The sequence below is a fragment of the Ornithodoros turicata genome, chromosome 9 (genome assembly GCF_037126465.1).
Source record: "Ornithodoros turicata isolate Travis chromosome 9, ASM3712646v1, whole genome shotgun sequence".
Taxonomy (NCBI): domain Eukaryota; kingdom Metazoa; phylum Arthropoda; class Arachnida; order Ixodida; family Argasidae; genus Ornithodoros; species Ornithodoros turicata.
Window position 1 is genome coordinate 35,066,530 of NC_088209.1, and position 21,705 is coordinate 35,088,234.

At 45.9% G+C, this 21,705-nt stretch overlaps 2 protein-coding genes across 6 annotated transcripts in view; one reads left to right on the forward strand and one right to left on the reverse strand.

Annotated features, from left to right (window-relative positions):
- Positions 1 to 21,337, reverse strand: LOC135368750 (very long chain fatty acid elongase 6-like). 5 transcript variants are annotated; one of them, XM_064602246.1, is made up of 2 exons: positions 21,010 to 21,337; positions 1 to 1,638 (listed from the first exon to the last, which is right to left on the reverse strand). In XM_064602246.1, exon 2 carries the CDS (start codon positions 1,608 to 1,610, stop codon positions 795 to 797), a length of 816 nt encoding a protein of 271 aa, XP_064458316.1. In that variant the 5' UTR covers positions 1,611 to 1,638; positions 21,010 to 21,337; the 3' UTR covers positions 1 to 794. The 5 variants fall into 5 exon arrangements, with proteins under 5 accessions (XP_064458316.1, XP_064458319.1, XP_064458320.1 ...); XM_064602249.1 differs by lacking the exon at positions 21,010 to 21,337 and adding an exon at positions 17,835 to 17,943; XM_064602250.1 differs by lacking the exon at positions 21,010 to 21,337 and adding an exon at positions 9,741 to 9,838.
- The window catches only part of LOC135368747 (protein transport protein Sec24A-like), a 20,135-nt gene continuing 19,580 nt past the window's right edge, over positions 21,151 to 21,705 (forward strand). The window contains exon 1 of the mRNA XM_064602239.1: positions 21,151 to 21,169. The gene's annotated coding sequence lies outside the window, so the exon portion shown is untranslated. The remainder of the gene's footprint in view (positions 21,170 to 21,705) is intronic.

Here is a 21,705-nt window from a genome sequence, read left to right on the forward strand (position 1 = left end):
TGAACCATCGCAAGATTTTATTTTCGCCTAAAATTAAAAATTGGTTTATTGTAATACTTTTCCCCCCCACCTCTTCCGGCGGGGGCTCACAAATGTTAAGTAGTAACTACAGGCTAGAATTGAGCAAGAGAGCCCGCTGTGGTAGCCTACTTTCACGCACACTAATATAGCACCGCAGAGAACTATCCAACTAGCAGGTGCTCAGTGCACGGAACATATCCCGTTCGTTTTAATCAGGTCCGGAAACTCTATACGCATTCACACGCCATTAAGTCTGCACACGATATTACAGAATGCCTATATTACGAACTACACAGTTGCTCCCTGCTTGCGATTCCGTTTCGCGCACTCTGTGAGTATTATTACTTCGCCTCCGTTAGGTAAGCAAACTTATAATGCAAACTTACCAAAGTGCAAGTTACAAGACATGGATATAACGAAAACAACGAACAATCTTCAAACCAAAATCTTCGATGTCACGTAAAAAATCAACAATTTGCCTTGGCAGTTCATTAGCTTCGCGCTTCAGCGGCTCGACTGCATGCGAGTCCTACACACTGAAGAACCAATGATCTAACAACAGACACAGTTCCAGTCGACATCCCATGAGTCCATGCTTCAAGATGTGCCACCAAGTCGCCATCACTTCAGTCCTCCAGACACGGGCACAAAAAGAAAAAAAAAAAGAAAAAAAAAGAAACACATATCGGCATTGTCTGTTACTGTAAACACAATATAGCACTTCTCGAAGCAGTGGTTTCACTATCCGGCTTGCACGGAACTGTCGCCGTGTCTTATTCTGCCTTGATGTTCCGCTTCGGCTTCAGGTAGGACCCATAGAAGAAGAGCGCAAACAGAACGAAATACGACGTGTACATGTAAATGGCCAGCCACGCCGTATGCTCCGAAATGGCGCAAGACTGGCCACTCCGCAAGCCGAGGGCCGTCACGTATGCCCCCATCATCATCTGCATTATCTGCAGCGTCGTAATCACCAGGCTTATGGCGCGCGGTAGCCGCACTCGGAACGAGCACAATGCGAAATAGGAATACATGATGGAATGGACCACATAGTTCATGACCACGTACCATCGCGCGGGAGCTATGTGCTGTTGGTAGAAGTACCAGGAGAACATGAGGACGGTAATGTGATGGTACCAGTGCAAGAAGATGAGCTCCCGCTTGCGAAGAATAATGAAGATGGTATCACCCAACTCCGGCACCTTGCTGAGCACAAACATCCACGTCCAGAATCCGGACACGCGGTCGTATTCGATATAAGAGTTGTTGCACACCGAATGGAAGAAGCCGAACTCCCGAAGGACGTGCATGAGCTCCGGCAGGGTACGGCAGGCGCCCACGATGCTGAAGACGGCCAAGAGGGCATTCCAGACTTGCAAGGGACGGCGCAGAGTGAAAGCCGGTCTGCCGGCCATGTACGCCTGGCCGCCGAATATCAGAAGCATGTACAGGCCCACCCAGTAGACGGACGTGTGCCAGTTCTGGTTCATCCATCGTCGGTTCTGGTCCTTGTTGAAGTTAGCTTCAAACTCGAACTCGAACGAGTAGTTGGGCTTGATGTTGTACAGGTCCAGGGCCGGCGACTCCATCCTGCCCACCGCGACAGACGAGCTGTTCCTGCAAAAGAAGTAAATTTTGTATAGGCGAAGAAAAAACGAAGGCTCGACACGTGTGACCACAGGGTAGAATAAGGTATGGCAGCGCTGACTACCACGGGCAGTGTACGACTGCTATATTTAAAATATCCCACAGGTATCGACGGTCACATCATCAGCACCCGGTCAAGGTAAAGCACAATGCTCCCAACCTGGGATCCACCGCAACTCCCGCTTTTGACGCGAGCTGTACAAAAGCTGGCACGACCAGAAACCGGCTGCAGCACCGACGCGACTTCAAGTCACAGAAACGTCTGATATGAGCCGCCCCCTCTGGTAACGCCACTAACGCATTATCGAATGCGTGACGTAAGAACGACCCGACAGAAAAAAAAAAAAAAAAAAGACGAAAGAAGGTATCGACCTTGAGGTATCGTTCGGTGGCCTTCCCCACCAATTTTCATCAAATGACAGTCGCTTCCTCCTGGTCCGATCAATGTCAGCAATTTCCTGACGTTTCTGGATTTTGCTCTCATATGTAAAGTTCGACGTACGATGTGTTCGCAGTTCATTGTAACTAAAGTAGGTGCGTTTTTTCTCACTTTCCAGCAGGTATAAAAAACTAGAGCGTGCTCATAATGTTTGGACGCTTCTGTAACAAGAGGGTCTTCCGGTGTCTTCATTCGCCTCCGCTACAGGTCTTTAAAGGGTCGCATGTTCCCATTCCCTCGTCCTTTACATGTGCGAGCCAACAGGCATGACTGTGGTGCATCACTCCAATATTAACAGATGGTAGTCCACAAGTGGGAAACATTGTGTCTTCAAGAGCTGGTGCTTAGTTCGTGAATTGTTAACTTCGTCCCAAGTATGAACCACAAAAAATCGACTCGATCCACCCCATCTTTTATACTTTCGATTGACAGAATAACAACAACAGTCCCGCAACAATGGGTGGTAGACGCCCCTTATCCAATATGCTTGCCGAAAGTGTTGTGATACTTTGTGGCAGGAAAAATGAGTGATAGCCAGCGGCAGTATCTTGTGCAATTCGAGAACGATTCTTTTTTTCATTTTTTACAATTCGTAAGTTGGCAACCTACATTCCGGTTCGACCTACATATTCATTCCCCTTCTGGGAGGCTAAGGCATAGCAGAAGTGGTTGCGGCAGAATGCAACTCATACTCATTATCTTTCCATGAGCGGCCAACAAATTTGGACCTTATCGCTGTAGGTATCTCACAGCGCCGCGGACGGTGTCAACAATTGACGTCTGCTATGACGTAAATACCACCACCTCCGTTCCCAACATGCATCGCAAGGAGAAACCCCTCGGTATGTCGCCATGCCCTCGGCTCTCCATTGTAAACGGCACAACAAGGTAACAACAGATAAGCATGCGGCCGATAAGGACAACGATAAGGAAAGGTCGCAGGTTAGAAAATGTTCGCGGACAGCTGATCAAAAATTTTGTCGTGGATACCCAAATGGGATACGAATGGCGGTCGCAGAGAACGGCACTGCTTATTTAGGACGAATCGAATTCTCATGCGTCTTGGGAGAGGAGGAGAACTTTAGGTATTCGGAATATGCTGCGGAGTGAAAATCTGGAGACCTCCGAGCAACACACGCAGTGACTAAAAACTAACGGGTACAACAGAATTTTCACACGAATTAAAAATACAAAACACACACACACAAAAAAAGTATCTTACGTTTTCCTGGGCACAGCCAGTGGGAGAGAGGAAAAGACAAAAGAAGAGGACGAATAGAAAGGAAATCCCAGGCTTTACAACCGGAGCAAGCGGATGTAAAAATCGCACGTCCGCACGGAACAGAACAAATTCCTTCTGTCGAGAATGTCTCCGACGCTCAGAAAACAAGGAACTCAATTATCCGCGCAGAGAAGGCATGGTATACGCGGATCATTCGTAAGCGAGGAGCAAAAGCGACGGGCATACAGCTGTTACGTTCGCAGAACTCGGAATCCTCGTGCGATGTGGAACCTTGAGGTGTGTCACAAGTAGTGGATAGTACAAGAGGGTGGATATGGGCACACGCTAAATACTTCTGGAAGAAAGCACGAGAGACAGTGTCGGGGCAAAGTAAATATGCTTACACGGATAACAGTTTATATATACCAAGTTTTCGCCTCACACGCTGTTATCAATGGAAGGAGCAGTCTGCGCATAGTATATAGACGTTTCGTAGGTAGGTGTAGTGCACGATGCAAAGTGCGAAGAATAACGCGTCTACACCGGCGTTTATTATGGTTGATGACGCGACGGAAACACGCTCCTAATAAACTTATACACTTTCACGCCTCGCATTTCTCTTTCTGCACATATGCTCCTTTCGAAATACTTTCAAAATTACTCAGCAAAATATTCAGCATGCGCCGATGCACAGTTTTCTTCTTCCGCATAACAGCCCCAATGCAAGTTTACCCACATTTCATTCCCAATACTATTCGATCGGTCTTGCTGTTCTCCGGTAGCTCTCCCACGACTTTCTTCGTCAATATTTGACATATAAAACGCAAATACCAAAGACAAGTCAAACTTTCCGTATAGAGGGGCGGGCACTTTCAATCGTATACATGTCGCGATCAATGTCGCTTTAACAACTTGTACATCGATCGCGGTATAGGCCGACTCTTGATGGATATGAAATCGCTACGGCCCTATACAAAACGGTTAGATCTTCCCATTGTTCCTCGAGTGTATATATCTGGCTCGATGTGCCATACTGCGCGGCCAGGTTTGGGAGTCAATGAATGAGCATCGCGTAAGTTGCATACTCCTAAATTCGGGCAAAAAAAAAAAGAAGGGCACAAAATGGGCACAAAAAAATGGGGCAAACAAAATGGGGGAAGGGGGGGACAGAAAAAGCGTCCCACTATACGGAATGCCGTGTTTACGCGGTATTATTTTTTTTTACACCTTTCGGGTGTAAATATTTTGACCTATATGGCACACACCTTCGTTCTGTAAGTTTCACACCGTATACCGGAGGATGTCTCTCGTAAAATCAGCCTTCTAAATGGTGTATTCTACAGAAAGCACCATTTCAAAGGATACATTTAAAATATTTAATATATAATTTAAAATATATTTAGGGTTCCGCGTTTTCTGTTTTTATTTTTGGCCGGATTCGGCGTATGTTTTTCGGTGTTTATCGATTTTCACGAAATCGGTGTTTTTCGATGCTTTTCCCGGCGTGTACATGGTTTACGCGACACTTATCGGCGAATAGAATCAGAATGCAATTTCCGCACGACGCTCATTCAACGTGGCATTGCTCGCTGTGGTGGCGTTTTACGGCTAACGAAAAAATAAACGAACATTTTTCGCAACCATCGTATTTCTGTATGGTTCTGTGATCTGCATCAACAACTTGCTGGGCATCATGAGCAGCAATTTATCTCCGTCATCATTCCTGGAATGTCTCTCTGTATTCGGTGTTTTTCGATTTGAACCGAATGAGGGAAAATTTACCCGGCGTATGTTTTTCGGTGTTTTTCGATTAAAACCGAAAACACGGTACCCTAGATATATTAAAAGTGTAGAATTTTTCAGGGGAGGGGCGCATTCTACTTAGAATACTGTTTCATGTGAAGCAAAGTTAAAATTTGAGAAGGCTGGTCACACACGCAGCTCCCGTGGCATGGTGGTTAGGCGTGGTTAGTGCTTTCCACGCCGAGACTGGGAGTTGATGTGGGTTCGAATCCCCCCGCACCGGCTGTACTGTCTGAGGTTTCCCCTGGGCTTTCCTCGGCAGACTTTCGAGACGAATGTCGGCACAGTTCCCCGTGAAGTCGGCCCAGGACGCATACTAACCCATCTGTCCCCCCACTCCTTCCTGCTATCCTCCCTCCACCTGTTCACGTCTGAACACCGCTCATAGCCACAGTTGCTTCGCGGCGCTAACACAGAATAAATAAATAAAAGCATCACACGGGAACTCGTATTAAAGCTGCGCACATTTTAGCGAGAGACCGTTCGGAGGAGGCTGAAACACTCAAACGGGCGTTTCATCGAACGCCATTTCGTCGAAAATGGACGTTTCATCGAACCGGTGGCCGCTGTATTTTCTTGCGGCAACGTGTGAAATACGTAAAAGGTTCTCCTGACCTCACCTTGGCCAGGCGTCGATGAAACGGCGTTCGACGAAAAGGCGTTCCATGAAATGGGCGGACACGACACAAGCTCAAACATGAATATTATTACGTGAATGTTGTGTTGTGTTCGTCTGTTTCTGTCGTCTTTTCTGTTTGAGTCACTCGCTGTTTTAAAACCGTTATGTGTACACAATAAAGTTTCAGTTGATAATGTGATAATATACAGCGCCTCGCCCAGTGTCCGTCCTCTTCTGTCTCGTCGTTTTGCGCGTAGTGACGATGAAGGTTGGTATATAATGAATATATATATATATATAGATAGATTAGAAGCTTAGGAGGGCGGTTGACCACCAGAATGAAATAAGCAGGAAAAATCAGAAGACGACAAAGAAATTACAGGAAAACACAAAGGGGAGTTTATTAACACATATAGGGATAGGGGTCGACGATATAGGGATAGGGGTTTTCCTGCTTATATATATATATATATTTAAACTAAAACTCCGTGCTGGGTAAAAACAAACTGCTAAAGTTGATAGACAAAATTGACATGAGACGCGGGAGAAAATTGTATTAGCAGGCTATCGGTCGATTAAGTACGGAATCAGCTACGGACTTTCTAAAAAGGAAAACTGTACAGATTGGTAGGGAAGGTGTCGGTCGCGACAACCGGAAGCATCTGCCATAAGATTGATAAGAGGGGGTGACTGATAATGGGATATCTAAGACAGGCTTTCGATAAAAATCGTCTCTGTCGAAGTTCAGTGTGTGTGTGTGGTGTGTGTGTGCGGTGTGTGTGTGGTGTGTGTGTGTGGTGTGGTGTGGTGTGGTGTGTGGTGTGGTGTGTGTGTGTGTGTGTGTGAGATGTCTGTTTGTTTTCCTCTCTCTGCACCCGGCCCCGCCTTTAGTGTGTTTTTACCCCAGCACTGGAGGTTTTTGGGTCTTTTCAGGACATTGTTTCAGATGGGTGTCTGCCAGACAGCCTTTTCAACGCTGTTATTGCACCTTACAGTTGAGACAGCGGAAAGACAGAGGGTTGTAGCGGGACAAAACCTATTCTTTTCGTTTTTTTTTAGTACCGTATTTAGTTTCTTTTTTCGGCGATTTGCACATTTCTTCCAACCAAATTTATCTTCTTTTTTTTCCCGATTTCCATACACTTTGAGTGTGTTCTCGCTCGGGATCGAACCTTTGTTCAACATATCCGGAATTAAAGAAACAACTCGCGATCTCAGGAAAAGCTACTTGTTGCAAGAAACCCATAAGAACTTCCTGCTGGAAGGCTTATCTAGGTCGTATATTACAGGCTCTGTCACAATAATACACACCAGGAACGGTGCGGAGAGCACGACAGGAAAAACGCCAAGTATTCTCCGCCTGGATCTAGTGCGCGCTGTTGCGTGATAGCCAGATCCATTCGGTCTCTCTGCGTCACCAAGCACAGCGGGCTAAATGTCCGAAGATTAGCCGTCGAGCAGCAAGATCCGATTCACAGAATGCTAAAGCCATCCGGGAACGACACATGGCCATCCTTTTCTCAGCAGCGGCTGCATATGATGAATGTGCTGTCTCAAGCACAAGTACGAGACTTGGCGTCAATCAGCCGCAGAACGCAACCCGTTTGCGGCGATGACTTCCCTTATTGAAACAGAGCTACACTCAGAGAGGGATATCTCCGCCGTGGGAGAATGTAGTGCAGACAGGAAAGTCGATTTATATTTTACAATAGAAAGTTTTAGTGCATCATACGCTATCGCCTTTGCGTACGTAAGGGATAGCGAGGTGCTTCTGCGCAGTGCGCAAGCTCTTGTTCTGCGCGCGTGTGAGGAACCACCAACGCTATCACTTACGTACGCAAAGGCGATAGCGTTAGTGGTTACGTGTCTTCCCACTTGGCCCAAGCATGCACAACATGTTGGTCCAATATTGGACCAATATTGGCAATGCCGGTCCAATATTGGGCTAACATTAGTCCAATATTGGGCCGACATGTCGTGCTGCTTGGGGGCCTATTCCCATTTCGCCTAATGCCTTCTCATCAGTTTATCTTCCTATCCCTCGCCATGTTCCCTCCCCCGCACGGGGTCCCAGTCCGCCAAATTTATGTGTCAGGCAGTCCCATTTCGGCTACTGAGGCGTGTCACACGAAGATAGAAGGCGTGTCTCCTTTTTCATTGGACCCTGTGCTTGACAATCACTGAAAGTCGCATTTTAAGCAAAATGCCTATTATTATTTATTTATTTATTTATTTATTTATTGCTGCACACCTATCGTGCTTACCTCGCCTACAAACACGAAAATACATTCGCCGTGTTGAACGAGGAGGTTGTATTTTGCATTCAAAGCTTTCACTCGCGAAGCTAGAAGAAGCTGGACACGTTTTTAAAGGGTAACGAGCATAGTTCGACGACAATGTTCAGTTAAAGTGCTGTTTGGACAGTTCCCTCTGAAGTCGGCCCAGGACGCGTACAGCTGTACCCCACTGCTTCCTGCTGTTCTCTCTCCATGTCTGTACGCTGCTCATAGCCACAGTTGCTTCGCGGTGCTAACGTGCAATTTAAAAAAGTTAAGGCGCATCAGATGTCCGATGAGATCAGCATACGTATGAGATCAGCCTTCGTTCACAGACTTCAAGTTGATTGCCTTCTCGCCGCGCTGTCAAAAACGACACTTCTTGCTCACCCGTTGATGTCTCGAGCAAATACAGCTGAAGATGAACAGCTTGGTGAGTCGAACGGAAGAGTCCAAGTTGCGAGTTGAAGTATCTAGAAGGGGCAGTCACCACGACTTCCAGACTAATGCAGCGTTATTCACCCGCGGTTCTAAGAAAAACCTTCGCAAAAATGTTGCCCGAAAAGGCAACCAGTGGTGTCCCCACACCACTGGGAAGACAAGTGATATTTTAACATTTTGATTTCGAGTGCAGAGTCGGAAAATGCTGAAGAGTACTATATTGTTTGCAATGTCATTCACAAGGCTTGGCGAAAAGGACACTAAGTCCTGATGTGTCGTTCGAAGAAGAGTTCGTAGACTAGCTGTCGAGCCAGCGCCGCGGGCTCGGCTCTGATGCAGAACCGCATCACTCTGTCCATCAGGACACCCTGCTTTTTTCGCGACGCTTGTTTAGAACTTTGTAAGGTGTGCGGACTGCACACAGGGGCGGAGCCATTCCCAGCTGACGTCAATCGCAGTTGTCAATCAGTGATAGTAACGCCCCCTTGTTGGCAGTCCCATTTCGCCTAATGGCAGGCACCCCCTCTCCTTGATCCTAAAAAAATCGCATTAGGCAAAATGGGAATACGCGAAGTGGGACGTAACCGGTGGTTCTGCGCACGCGCTGAACATAAAGCGCTTTGCGCATTGCGCAGAATCACCATGCTATCCCTTACGTACGCAAAAGCAGCATACGATGTACTAAAACTCACTACTATCCCTTACGTACGCAAAGGGGACGGTAAACTCTAGTTCCACATGCGTTGTAAACGCAAATATTATACGTGTTTGCATTAAAAGCATGCAAATGCGCTCTAAGTACGTTGTTTGCGACGGGTGTTTTCGCAACAGTTTGAAGCATGCGGCCGCACTACGTTGCGACGCGGAGACGTCATGCGTTCGTCCGTCTAAGCCAATCACAGATGCCTTTGGATTTGTGGGCGGAGTTGACTTATCACGAAGTGCAGAAGACAACGAAGTCTGGTAACCTTTTCCTTTTTTTACAACGAGTATGCATAAATAGTTAAATATGCCGACGTTTATGAGACAATTTCGTGCCAGCCAAAGACATGATCCAGGGAATGAGAAACGACGCCCTCAGGATGAGAGTTGTTTTATATTCAGAAATGGGATACCTGCAGATAGTCATAGTGGCACCTCAACTCGTGTTCCGTCCTCAACTCAAACCCCACCGTTTGCGCACACCGGCTTCAAAATTCAGGAGGACACTAGGGAAGGGGGGGGGGGGGGGTCAGAACATGTGGGAGAAGCCCTATTGAGTAGCTCACTTGCCTGAGAAGTCCTATGCGAGCGAAGTCGGCAAATTCTTTCTCTCGCGGCTGACACGGTCTGCAACAGTGTTTTGTGCTGAGCTCTACACTGAAAGAGCAGATATATGATAGCCTGGACAGAAGAGTCTCGCGTTAATCCGGTTTCGCGTATCCACAATCAACTGGAGTCCACAGAGAACATGCGTCACGATGCGCATTGTACTTGACACAATATGCGCAAGACTTCGAAGACTTCATTGCAAAACCCGGCTCTGGTGACAACCGGTGGCGTTGCGCGTTTCGTGCGGATAACTTACTTTGAGTCATTAGATGTTCGGACAGCGCATGGCATAAAGCCTAAAATTAATAAGCCCATTAATAGATACATTAATTCGTATCAAGTTCAGTCTTACGAAACTGTTTCCCTTGCCCACTCTTCCTCTCCAACCTTTCGCACTTTAAAATCCTTCCCACACAGAGATTTCATGCACTGGTTTATCCAGAATAGTCGCGAGTGCGTGGGGGTCATTATTACAGTTACGTTGTAGCAGCTTTATGTATCTATGCAGACTTGTGTCTAAGTCGAGGCAACAAAGGCCACCCTGTTTTGGGCGTGACAGGGAAGAAATAAAGGGCAAGGGGGGGGGGGGTCTCTCTCGATAGTTCATGGTGTCATTGCTAGCTACGAGTCTTGCCCTGTCTGTATACTTCGTGTTCAGATTTTTAAACCTCAGTCTAAAGGACGTATGACTACAAACTTCGAATTTGGACCGGCTCGCTTGCTCCTTCCTACGTTCATACTGCACCACTGCTTCACCAACTCTATTATACTGTTTGTCACGTCCTTAAATAGATTACGAATGACGACGACGAACTTGCAACAACGCGTTCGGCTGTTCAACATGCGCCCATTGTACAGAAAGGATGCCGTATCGGGTGCTCGCGAGATATCTGTCGGCGACGAACAGGTGCAAGAGTTCGCAAAATGTACTCCGCAAGCAACGCTCTACACGGGCGCGGTATCAGCACAAATGCATTTCCGACGAGAAGAGGTGTTTCGATAAGCGCGGAAGCACCGAACCCTCGAACAGGTGCACATGAACTCCGGTGCGTTTTTTCCTTTTTCTTTTTAGAACAGACAAGCCGACTGGAATGCATAGAAACTTGCTACGCTGATCGTCTCGACACTTCAGAACTCCCGATATCATGATGGCAATTCATGTTCTGAGGCTGGAACACATAGAAGGGACAAATACATAGCTTCAAGTGCCTAAGAAATTAATGATGAAAGAGGGAAGTCACTGAAAAGGCCTACAGCTGGCTAACCTTTTCAGTGCCTTCCTTGGTTCATCCTTGCATCATCTGCAGTTCGAATGCAAGTTTGAATGCGTTACAGATGTTTACAGACGATCGAATGCATTCAATACGACACAACAGCAGACGTGTACGTATCTTGAGTATCGTACTCCAAACACTGCATTTTAAACACTTCTATTATTTTAGTATCTTACTCCGTACTTTTCTGGAAAAGTACTCTACCACTTGTATTCTATTTTAGATACTTTCTTCAATATTTTCTACTGACACTCGAATTACCTTTTGTTTGTCTCGCATGGAATGTTCCAACATCACAACTTTATCCGGCGCAGTTTCCATTGCATTTTACCTTCCACGTGGAATCCGTTTTCTGGTTATAACATCAAGCTCGACCTCCTTTCCTATGGGACTTTTGAGGGGTTTATTTCAGGGTCCTTCACCCGAGGACATAGAGCATTTGGCAGCTCACAGTAGGAAATAACTTGCCGCGTTGGCACGTGATCAGTGCGAGCGTAGTTTCTCAGAAAGTTGGGTCACATGTGTAGCAGTTAAATTGTTTTTGTGTGTGTGTGTGTGTGTGTGTGTGTGTGGTATCGTGTACGCTTCTTCGCAACAGTGGTCATGTGTGATTGGAGCCCCTCCTCACGTACTCTTTTTTTTTCTATTCCGCGTTAATGCCGCGAAGCAACTGGGGCTATGAGCGGCATACAGATGTGGGCAGATGGAGAGAGGACAGCAGGATGGAGTGGGGGACGGGGGGGTTCGTATGCGTCCTGGGCCGACTTCAGGGAGAACTGTGCCGACATTCGACTGGAAAGTCTTCGGTAAACCCACGGAAAACTCCCTCTCTCAAGAAGCGCGACAATGCGGAGAGGCCTCGGATTGGTCTGCTCAAACGATCCCCCCGCGGTGATTGGATAAACCATTTGCGAAGACAAATATGAGCGCGCGTTCCGCGCTGTCGGCCTTCTTGAAAAGGAGAGGGAGAGGTAAAGCGTAAATCCTCCCGTTCCTTTTGCCTCGGTGTCAAAGTAACGGCGCCTTTCATGCCGTGATTAGAAATGTTTACACTATATATAGTGCTCCGCTTTTAATCGAGCGGGTCGCAGGAACTGGAATAATCACGCTATAGTGATTCAGAAAAACTAAGGTTAATTAATTTAAGTCACGTTATATGTTTATTTACGTTGCATTAACAGCGTTACGTTTAATTTTATTATCAAGGTAAACAATCCACTACTTTTATTCAGATTTAGAGTCTAAATTCCTCTAAATACGACTCCGGGAACCGAATTTATGAAGACTAATAATCGAAACAGACTACTATTATAACTGAGAACGCACTGACTAGCATCCACCGCACATAAAACAGAAGAAATAGTCGCTATTAGTGTGAGAGTTACTTGTCAAAGAAGTTCAATAGGTTCATATAGGCATGATACACCATAATGCGCTATTGTATAGAGCTGCACATTCCAGGGGATACCCTTAGCCACGTTCGTTGTGTCAGCGGGCAAAGGCGGGCAAAAGGACGGAGAACCATCACACGTGGGTCAATGAGTACGCGGAGCAGAAAAAGAACAACATTTTCTTCCTTAAACAACGCTCCGAATTTTGATATACCAGCAAGGGCCAATGGAGGAAGTACGTAGAAAAGGAAAGAGGCCATCGCTTTCCTCCTCCTGCAGCGAGGTGACTGCTCAGCAGGGCACTCGATGCCTTCCGCATCTTATCGAAACAATAGCACGCCGTTCCTTTGGCACGCCCATGGGACTGGCCCGTGTGTTCACGCAAGCGACATTCCCCAGAATACTCCAGCGGAAGATACAAAAAATGTCAATGTCTGCACAAAAACGCTCAACAATCATGGGTTTTCGTGTACTGCTGACCGTGGGGGATATCCTGGAGCACAGCCACAAGATATTCAGTAGCAGACGACAGGAAGATACGCAGACGGTGTCGTCTGCTAAGTGTGCAGTATACGCCACTCCCGACATTTCGGTACCGTACGAATGCTCGACATGACACGCGCGCGGCGGAACTTTTGCACCGTGAGCAGTATTTTGAGTTTTCTTCCACTAGAATATTCCGTGGTGATGCCGCCTGTGTGAATACATGGTATGTGACAATTCGCACGGCGCCGTCATACCGGGAGTGGCGTACTGCGGACATAGCAGACGACACCGTCTGTGCTGTCGTCTGCTACGGAATATCTTTTGGCTGAGCCGCACGATATTCCCCGTGGTTAGAAGAGCACGAAAAGACATGACTTTGAGCGCTCACGTGGCTGTAGAAAGTGAATTTTTGACGTGAACACACGGTAAACCTCTTGTCCTATGTCACACGCCTTTGTATAGTGAACATTTCACACCACACAGAAGGGGTGTCTTGTAACACACCCTTTCTGAATGGTGTATATTCCGCAAAAGGCACCATTTCAAAGGGCACATCCTATACGGAAAACACCATTCCAGGGGGTGGGGTGTATGTCACTTCAGCACTGTTTTAGATGGGTGTTTTGCGAACAGTTTCTTCAACGCTGTTATTACTCCTCTCAGTTAAGCCTGCAGAATTTAAAAAAAAAAGTGTTTATACACGAAGACACCCATTTTACAAACCGAAAGGTGCAGAAAAATTTACTGCGAACCTTCACTTTCGAAGTGACGTTTCGGCTATTTTGGGAGCGACATGGAACACGCGATACTTTCGCACTTCCCACTCTCACATTTCACACCAGTCGTCCAGTTACACCTGGAGGGAAAGCGCTCAAGGAGAACAACTAGGGACTTGTGTCGCATCTGTCCATCTACAAACTCGGAAGACCCTCACCATAATAAGACTCTAGGCCTTGTCACCGTAACCTCAAATCGCTTTCACTCGAAACGCAAGGAAGCGATATACGCTCGTTACTGCAATTAAACTTTCATTTCCACAGCTCGCAACGTGTCGTTACTTTGCTCAGGTTTAAAATAGAAAGAGCGCGCTTGATGCTTCTGCCAGTTGCACCTTAAAAAAATATTTCAGTCAGCTGGTAATACGTGCGTATGCGCAGCAGAGATCCGGCCAACCATTCTCAACGATTCTTACGTCATTGCGGAGCTCGCGATATTATACTCTTGACGTCAGAGAAACCAGTTTTATGGAATACTCGCCAGCGGCCTTTGACTTGTTTTATGCTTGGAAATGATGGTCGCTTACGTTTTATTTATTACGTCTTACGACAAGCCAAAAAAAAACCGCCTCTGTACTTGTACACGATCCAAAACGTACGAAGGCGCTTAACGAAGCAAAACATCAATGAACAGTAAAACATGCTACACAGCAAGTTTTTATTTATTTTTTATGGATTTAGAGTGTAAATTTATTGTCCTACGGAACACACTTTTGTGATTTAAGTTTCATACAACGCGGAAAGATGTTTTTTTTAATACCTTTCCAAGTCGTGTGTCATCCTGTGTGCCCAGACTCAAGCTTTTGCATTATGGAGTTCATCCACCAGTTAGCGTGCATCTACGCCATTTTGTCAGATTCTGCAAGAGGTACCATTTCAGGTTGTTCTGTTGCAAGCGCACGGTTTCAGATGGGTGTTTCGAAAACACCCTTCTAGGTGGCGTATTCCTAACAGAGCACCATTTCAGGAAGGTGTATTCCATTTAGCACACCACGTGAAATGGGTGTTTTGCAAACACCTTTCAGTTTAGCCTGGGGAATACGAGAACGATGTTTATTTAAAAAAATACCCCTTTTACACGCTGAAAGGTGTAATAAAATTACTGTGTGGAAGCGCAAATAAAAGCAGTTCAAGCCAAAAATGTCACAATTTGAGAAACCAGAGCGTACGCTTTAAACACGATAGCGTGAACATGTCTTTCTCCTCTTTATAGCGTGTTCGATACAAGATCAATCGATACTGTCCCATGGTCACAGTAATCATTTTTTTCCGGTTACCAGTGGTGTGAGCGGTGTATTTTAGTCACGTGTGTCGTTCGGTCGTTAGCTGCTTTTTGTGGCCAGTAGATAGAAAGCGAACACTTTGATTGCAGTTCAGGTGCCACGGCAATACACACGGCCACTTTTAGGGCCACGCAGGGCATCAGACGTGCAAGACACAGCACAGTCGTACTCCTATCCCCCTTGCCAATTCTGACCGCATTCCCGGCTATTACAACCAGCTCAAAATTGTGTGTGCGTTTTCCGTGCCACGAAGAAGAAAAACAATATGTTCGATAGCGATCTGCAGTCACGGTTCAATCGAATCATTTGTTCCATCCTCGTATTACGCGGCACGGAAATAGCGGGAGTGGCGCCTGCGCAGACGACACGACACCATCAGCCCTGTCGTCTGCTACGGAATATCTTGTCGCTGAGTCGCAGGATATTTCCCGTGGTTAGGAAAGCACGCAAAGACACGGCAGCAGAAGGTTATGACGTTTTTGCGCATCTTCCGCCGGAGCATTCTGGGGAATGTCGCGCGGTTGAATACACGGTGTGAGCCAGGTGTAGCACAGTACGAGGTACCAGTTTGAAGGACCACAGGAGGTGTTTGCCATGTGATAGCCGATCTTACCCCACTGACACACTAAAGCTTTGCGGGCAAGGTCGAAGCAATCTGCCGCGAGGCTCAACCGAGGCTGGAAACTTCTGCAGCAGAACGAGTCATGACTAAAATAATCTGAGCACGGGATACGTCAGAGCGGACACTCCGTCTGTTATGAATCCACGAGTAGGTGTATGCGCCGTAACGTAAATATAACGGATACAATAATGGCTTACCGGTAACCAAAGTAACCGGAAGTAACGGAAACTGCCTACTATTTTAAAGTAACAAAGCGGGATATTATGGGCCAATTAACGGCAGGCTTAGCAAAAGGACAAAGTAACCCTGCTTGTTTGTATAGGCGTTCTTATGGCTGAACCCACATAAACAGAATATGACCTCACTTTCAGTTACTGTATGGGGACTGATCACACATCCAGAATGGATTTACATTCAAAAAAGTATTTGAAACTATTGAGGTAGTCTCCTTCGGACATCCCACAGTTAACCCCCTCCCTCAGAGAGCTGCCGATGTAGTATATATCAAGTTCTGTTGCTGAGTAAATTTGGAATATACCACCGCAATTTGTAGAAATTTAAATTTAATGTAGCTAATTGTCAACGTGGGCCACTAAACCGTACAAGTATTTCAAAGGGGAAGTAACTGGCTTTTTAATGCCGCAAACTCCGCAAACCCGGCAACAACTCGGCGGAAGACGCGCGTTTCAACTGCATCATCCTTCGTTACATCTTTCAAAGGTGTGGCGACGTTTGGTAAACTCTCGAAAGGACCAGCGTGTTTTCGACACTCCTCCGATTAAAACATTAATTCCGAGAACAACTCCACATTTGAACGGGTATAGGGAACAATTTTCCCACTTGAGATGAAGCTCCTCATCATTCATCATCTTAGAAATAAAGTTGTTGTTGTTGTTCCTGCTTGAGGACTCAGAGAAGTATAGAATGGACAGTGATAGCATGCATAGCGAAAAATACAGAGAGCAACGAGTGTTGTTTAACGCGGGTCAATTTGCCGTGGCTGTGGGTAATACACCTGCCACACGGGCAGCCTTCAATGATAATTGAAACCAATGACCATTGGACACACATGTAGCGCCACCAAGCGTGCAACATGTCAGCCTGGCAGGATGCATTGAATCCAATGCTTTTTGAGAAGTTGACATGTTACACGTTTGGTTGCGCTACGTGTATGTTCAATGGTCATTGGTTTCAGTTACCATTGGAGACTGCACGTGTGACAGGGGTATTAAACTCCTCAACTCTGCTTCACTGGCATGGAGGGATGGAATAGAACACCGGAATACGCGTTCGGTGACTGCCCAACACAGATACAGAAAGCCTGCGCGCTCGACGACTTGACGTAACAATTAAGAGTCAGCCAATCAGGATCGTGTTTTCAACGACCGTAGCCAATCACGAACGTGCTTTCAGTGGTCGTGGCCATGGAAGAGAACCACTGTCGTCTGCGAGTTGTGACTGAACGTCCCCGCTTACTAAATGGGAAAAACTTTGAAATGAAACGCAAACGGTCTCAATCTTTCTCAAAGGTGATATTCCGGAAAGCGTCTTGCACTTTTTGTCCAAATATTTAGGTCTGCAGGTTCCAAGTGAGCTGCAATCATTTTCGGGTTCTTGAATTCGCAGAACGGTGAATCGCAGTAGCAGACGAATTCTGACTCCTAATTGAAAGAGGGAGAGGAGGCAGTGCGCAGGCTGTCTGTCTCTAGTTGATGTTGACTGTCACCACACGAGATAATTACATGCACCCTGATAATCATTTACCTTCCCAGTTTACACTCTCTAAGGGAAAAAAAAAAGGAGTAACTTTAGGGACTATTTACGGTGCTGGGGGATGTAAATTTCGGTATCGGGGAGCTAAAAAACGGGGAGTAATTGCAATCAAGGAGACTATAAGCTGCTCCACAATTTGCTGTTTTTCTTCTTAGAGTATACATAGCGTGTCAATGCGAATAAAGCTTGGCGGTGGGCTAGTTGGCACAAGTTCATATTTCAGAAGTTTTGGCACAGCGAAGGAGTAACAAGCGAGACAGGACGAGAGGAGTAAACTACCACCGACACGTAAACGACAAGTGCCTCATGTGTGTAGTTAGTTTCTGGCACTTGTCATGCGTGTACTTTACTCACCTTCGCAGTGTCAAAGCTTCTGTCAGCTTGTTCCAAGTGCGATAAAAACAGGAGGATAAAAACGTCACGCCTGTCGACACAAAGGCAGGTACTTACAGTGAGTCGTATCCCATATTGCAATCAATACAGCAATGAACCGATATCAGTTCCCGACGAGAGCAAACCCTCCGAACGGCGACATGACAGACACGCAACAGAGAAGACCTTGCGCTGTCCCGACTGGCCCAAGCAGTCTGAAGAAGCGAATAGTGACCCTGCTCGCTCACAACCAACCCGTCTGAGAAAGGAGGTCATTGACGGAAGGCAGCTAGCTGGGCTCTCTCTTTACTCTTGTCCAGCCCCTTAGTACAACCACGGTAAGAGAGAGGGGAGAGGGCAAAGCATACGCAATTACAGGGTGGAATCATTCAGACCACAGACCTGTAAAAAATAACCATCACGAGGAAACCCGGGCCTGGGCACGAAAATTGGAAGGTCGGGCATCTTGTTCTCTAGCTTGCCTGCGTTTATGGTATTATATCCGCAACTTTCCCGAACTAACTGAATTACAATTGTAACAATTGCTCATAAAAGTAACAAACTTGCTTACAAAAGTCATAATTATAACTTACAATCACAACTGCTCTGAAAATTAATCGAGTTGTATTCATTCCAATACAAAATTTTGTCGTGAAAGTGTGCATTAAAAGTAATTTGCGAAAGTAATTAAGTTAATGACGAGAGTAATCCTGGAAGGGATACTAGTCACTGATAATGTAACGCGGTGTAATTATTTTGCGGGTCTAGCTATATGCAGCAATGCCCTTACAGTAATAAATGACTTCTCGTGATCTTTGACATAACGTGTTACTTTTGAGATGAGTAGTTCGTTTCATTACACTTACGGACACGGTACCACGACGCCAGAAACAAAGCTTTTCAGTTTATATTCAGCTCTTCGTCAATTCTCTACTCAAATGCATTTACTCGCACATATACAGTAGGTACTCTATTCAAATACATTTCTGCCAGCGTGATATGATATGATATCGGTGATGATCCCCCTCCTCGCGTGTTGTGACTCCCCACTCTGACATTCATTTCAACCCCTGAATTTAATCCCTGAAGGGATTTTAATAGCAACCTATTTAGTCCACAAAAGGACTAAAATTACTCCTCCACCCCCATTTCTGACCCGCGAGACCCGAAAGCTCTCTCGCGCACTCGTACTTCTTGACGGATATGTATCCCAGGGCTTCTTTATCCTAATTTCTACTCTTTCCTTGCATATTCTTTTTTTTTTTTATTCCTTTCGTGCTCTCCTGCAACAAGACAGCGAGAGGAAACACTTGTGTCGAAAGACGTTACTCTTTGCAGGAAAAGAGGCAGACGAAACAGTAAACAATGGCTTGGAATGCGGGTTTGACTACTGTGCTGCAAAGAGAAAGTTCTGCCATGATGGGTGACACTCCACAAAGACGAAGGGAAAATAATATATCCTTGAGCAGTCATGCACTCTTCCCATGCCCAGGTATGGCTGGTTTTGGAAAATTGCACGCCATGCTTCTCTCTCTCAAGTAAAATTTCGAGACCTTCGCGTTAAAATGCTTTCTATGTGTGTTTCTTGCCAGTGCCATATCAGGTACAAGTACCTTAGATTGCTCTCTGAATGTCAACCCGTGGCTCATTTAGACCAAATGCTCGCTTCGGCCACAGATTCCTCGGTGTGAATTAACGCACAGCGCAAACGAGTGCTTGGTCCAAATAATTTTCAATTAGTCTTTAAACTAGTGTAGCGGGAAGCGAGGGATTTATGCGGAACGACCATATGATATACTTTGACGGCTTGATCGATATTTCCGCAATCAATATGCTTGTCACACCCATGATTGATGTTGAACCAAAAACCTTTTTGTCTTGCTTTCTTTTTTCTTTTGTCATCATGATACCGCGTATCACGTTAAATTCACAGAACTTCCCATGAACTGTAGAATAGTGGAAATAATCGTACCGAACTGATTGTTTTGAATTCGCAGCACGAGAAGCCCGAAGGACTCTACACACGAGCATGCACACATGCAAAATGGGAGAGGAACTCTCAAAATGTCGAACAGAACTCCAAACTATGGGACAAACGATATATGCAAGGTTTACGGCGAAAAATAAGCAGCGTTCAAACGACATATCAATGAAGTGGTTCATTACAAGGAATATACACATAGATATGATTTTTTTATACTCTCACTTGAAACCGAGGTCACCGTAGCGTCCTGAATGACACGAATTTCTCATTAATACTGTAATTTCGGCAGGAATGTATACATGGTTGGTGGTGGTGGTAGTAACGTAGAGGGGGAAGAAAGTGAGGTTTCTCTCGGAGGCTACTCTAGTCAAAGTGAGGTTTGCCTGCTCCAGATTGGTGTACGTGGTTCGTTCCCCAAAACCGGGCCGTTCAAGTTTCTTTTTAAATCTTTTTTTAGTTAAACATTATACGTCGATATATATGCGTCTTGTCGCCCTCATTCCGGAATCATTTACTTTGAAGCAAAACAATCAAACTCCAGAAAAACAAAACAAAAAGAAAGAAAGAGAGAGAGAGAGAATGGAAAAGACGGTGACCCGAGGTCTAAAGCTGTGAGGCGAGGCTATGGCTGCAGCTCTTTCCCCCGGTCACTGAGACTTGTGATTCATTAATGTCAATAATTACGCTATCACCTGTGAAAAAGATATAAAAAAATAAATAAAAATGAACGAGACCACGTGTGCTTCCTCAACATGTCAAACATTTCTCGCACGGACGATACAGGGTAGGGTCATAAGCACATGTGGTGTTCCGGTGTTCCTCTGTCCTCTAAGGAAGTGTGATAAACAAGACGCAACTAATAAATAAAAAGACATTTAAATAAAAAGAACATGGCCTGACGCCCATGACATGAGCAGATGGTAGCTAATTACCGACTTCCAGAGCTCTGTCCCAGCAGAGCCTGCAGAGGCGCCGCCAATTGCCAAATCTCCCACACATGGCTGGCCATCCATCCGTCACGCGAGAAGGCATATAGGAACTTCCCAAATGAAATCTATTCTCGTGCAAATGCGTCCGTAAACAACAATATTTCTGCACATACAGCGGGGCGTCAACGGAGCTAGACCTCCCCGTTGATGAGGGTTGTGCCGGTATCTCAGCCACCGGCGAAACCAAATGCCATTCATTTGGGCGTGCGCCCTCAAATGTGATAGTACAAGACCCTCTAAAGGTTTTTAGGGCTTATTTCAAATATGTAATCGAGCTCACCTCAACTACAGCCCATAAAATGAGATTAGGCCAGACGTGTGTACGAACTGTGCCGTGGTATGATCCTTCCCATGCCGGACGATGAAGAAAAAGTCCAAATGTGGTGCTGTCTCCCGAGCTTGCAGGAGAATGATCGATTTGAGCTGACCGCTTCAGTCAAGTGAGTGGATGAAGGCTTTATGCACAATAATACTCGTCCCCGGCGAACTGAACACCTAATATGAATGAAAGAAATGTACACAGTGGACGTTCATGCACGGAGAAAGTGCGAACTGCCAAAGCTCTCGGAGCGCTAGCGCTAGCGCTACCAAAAAGCACAGACCCCTCCCAGTGACGTAACATGGCGCCACTTCCGCCGGAAGTAGTAGTCTCGCTCGCTGGCTCACCGCTCGCCCGCCGTCTGCTCTTTGGCGGTTTGGGTTGTTTCGACTGTAGTTTCTATCGGTTTCGAATGCCCACTCTGTCAACGGGACTTTCTCATGAGATTATTTTATATAGCACCCCAATGGCGTATGAAAAAGTAGAAAAAAAAAAGAAGATTACAATGCAATAGACAATAATGTCCCAGAATTATGTTTTTACCCCTCTCTAGACTTTCTAAATATCTCTCTAAATTCGTTTTTGCTAGACATTCTGGAGTTCCTAGTGTTCAATTTAATTTCGAAAGCGCGAATTTTATTTAGATTGTTTTATTGA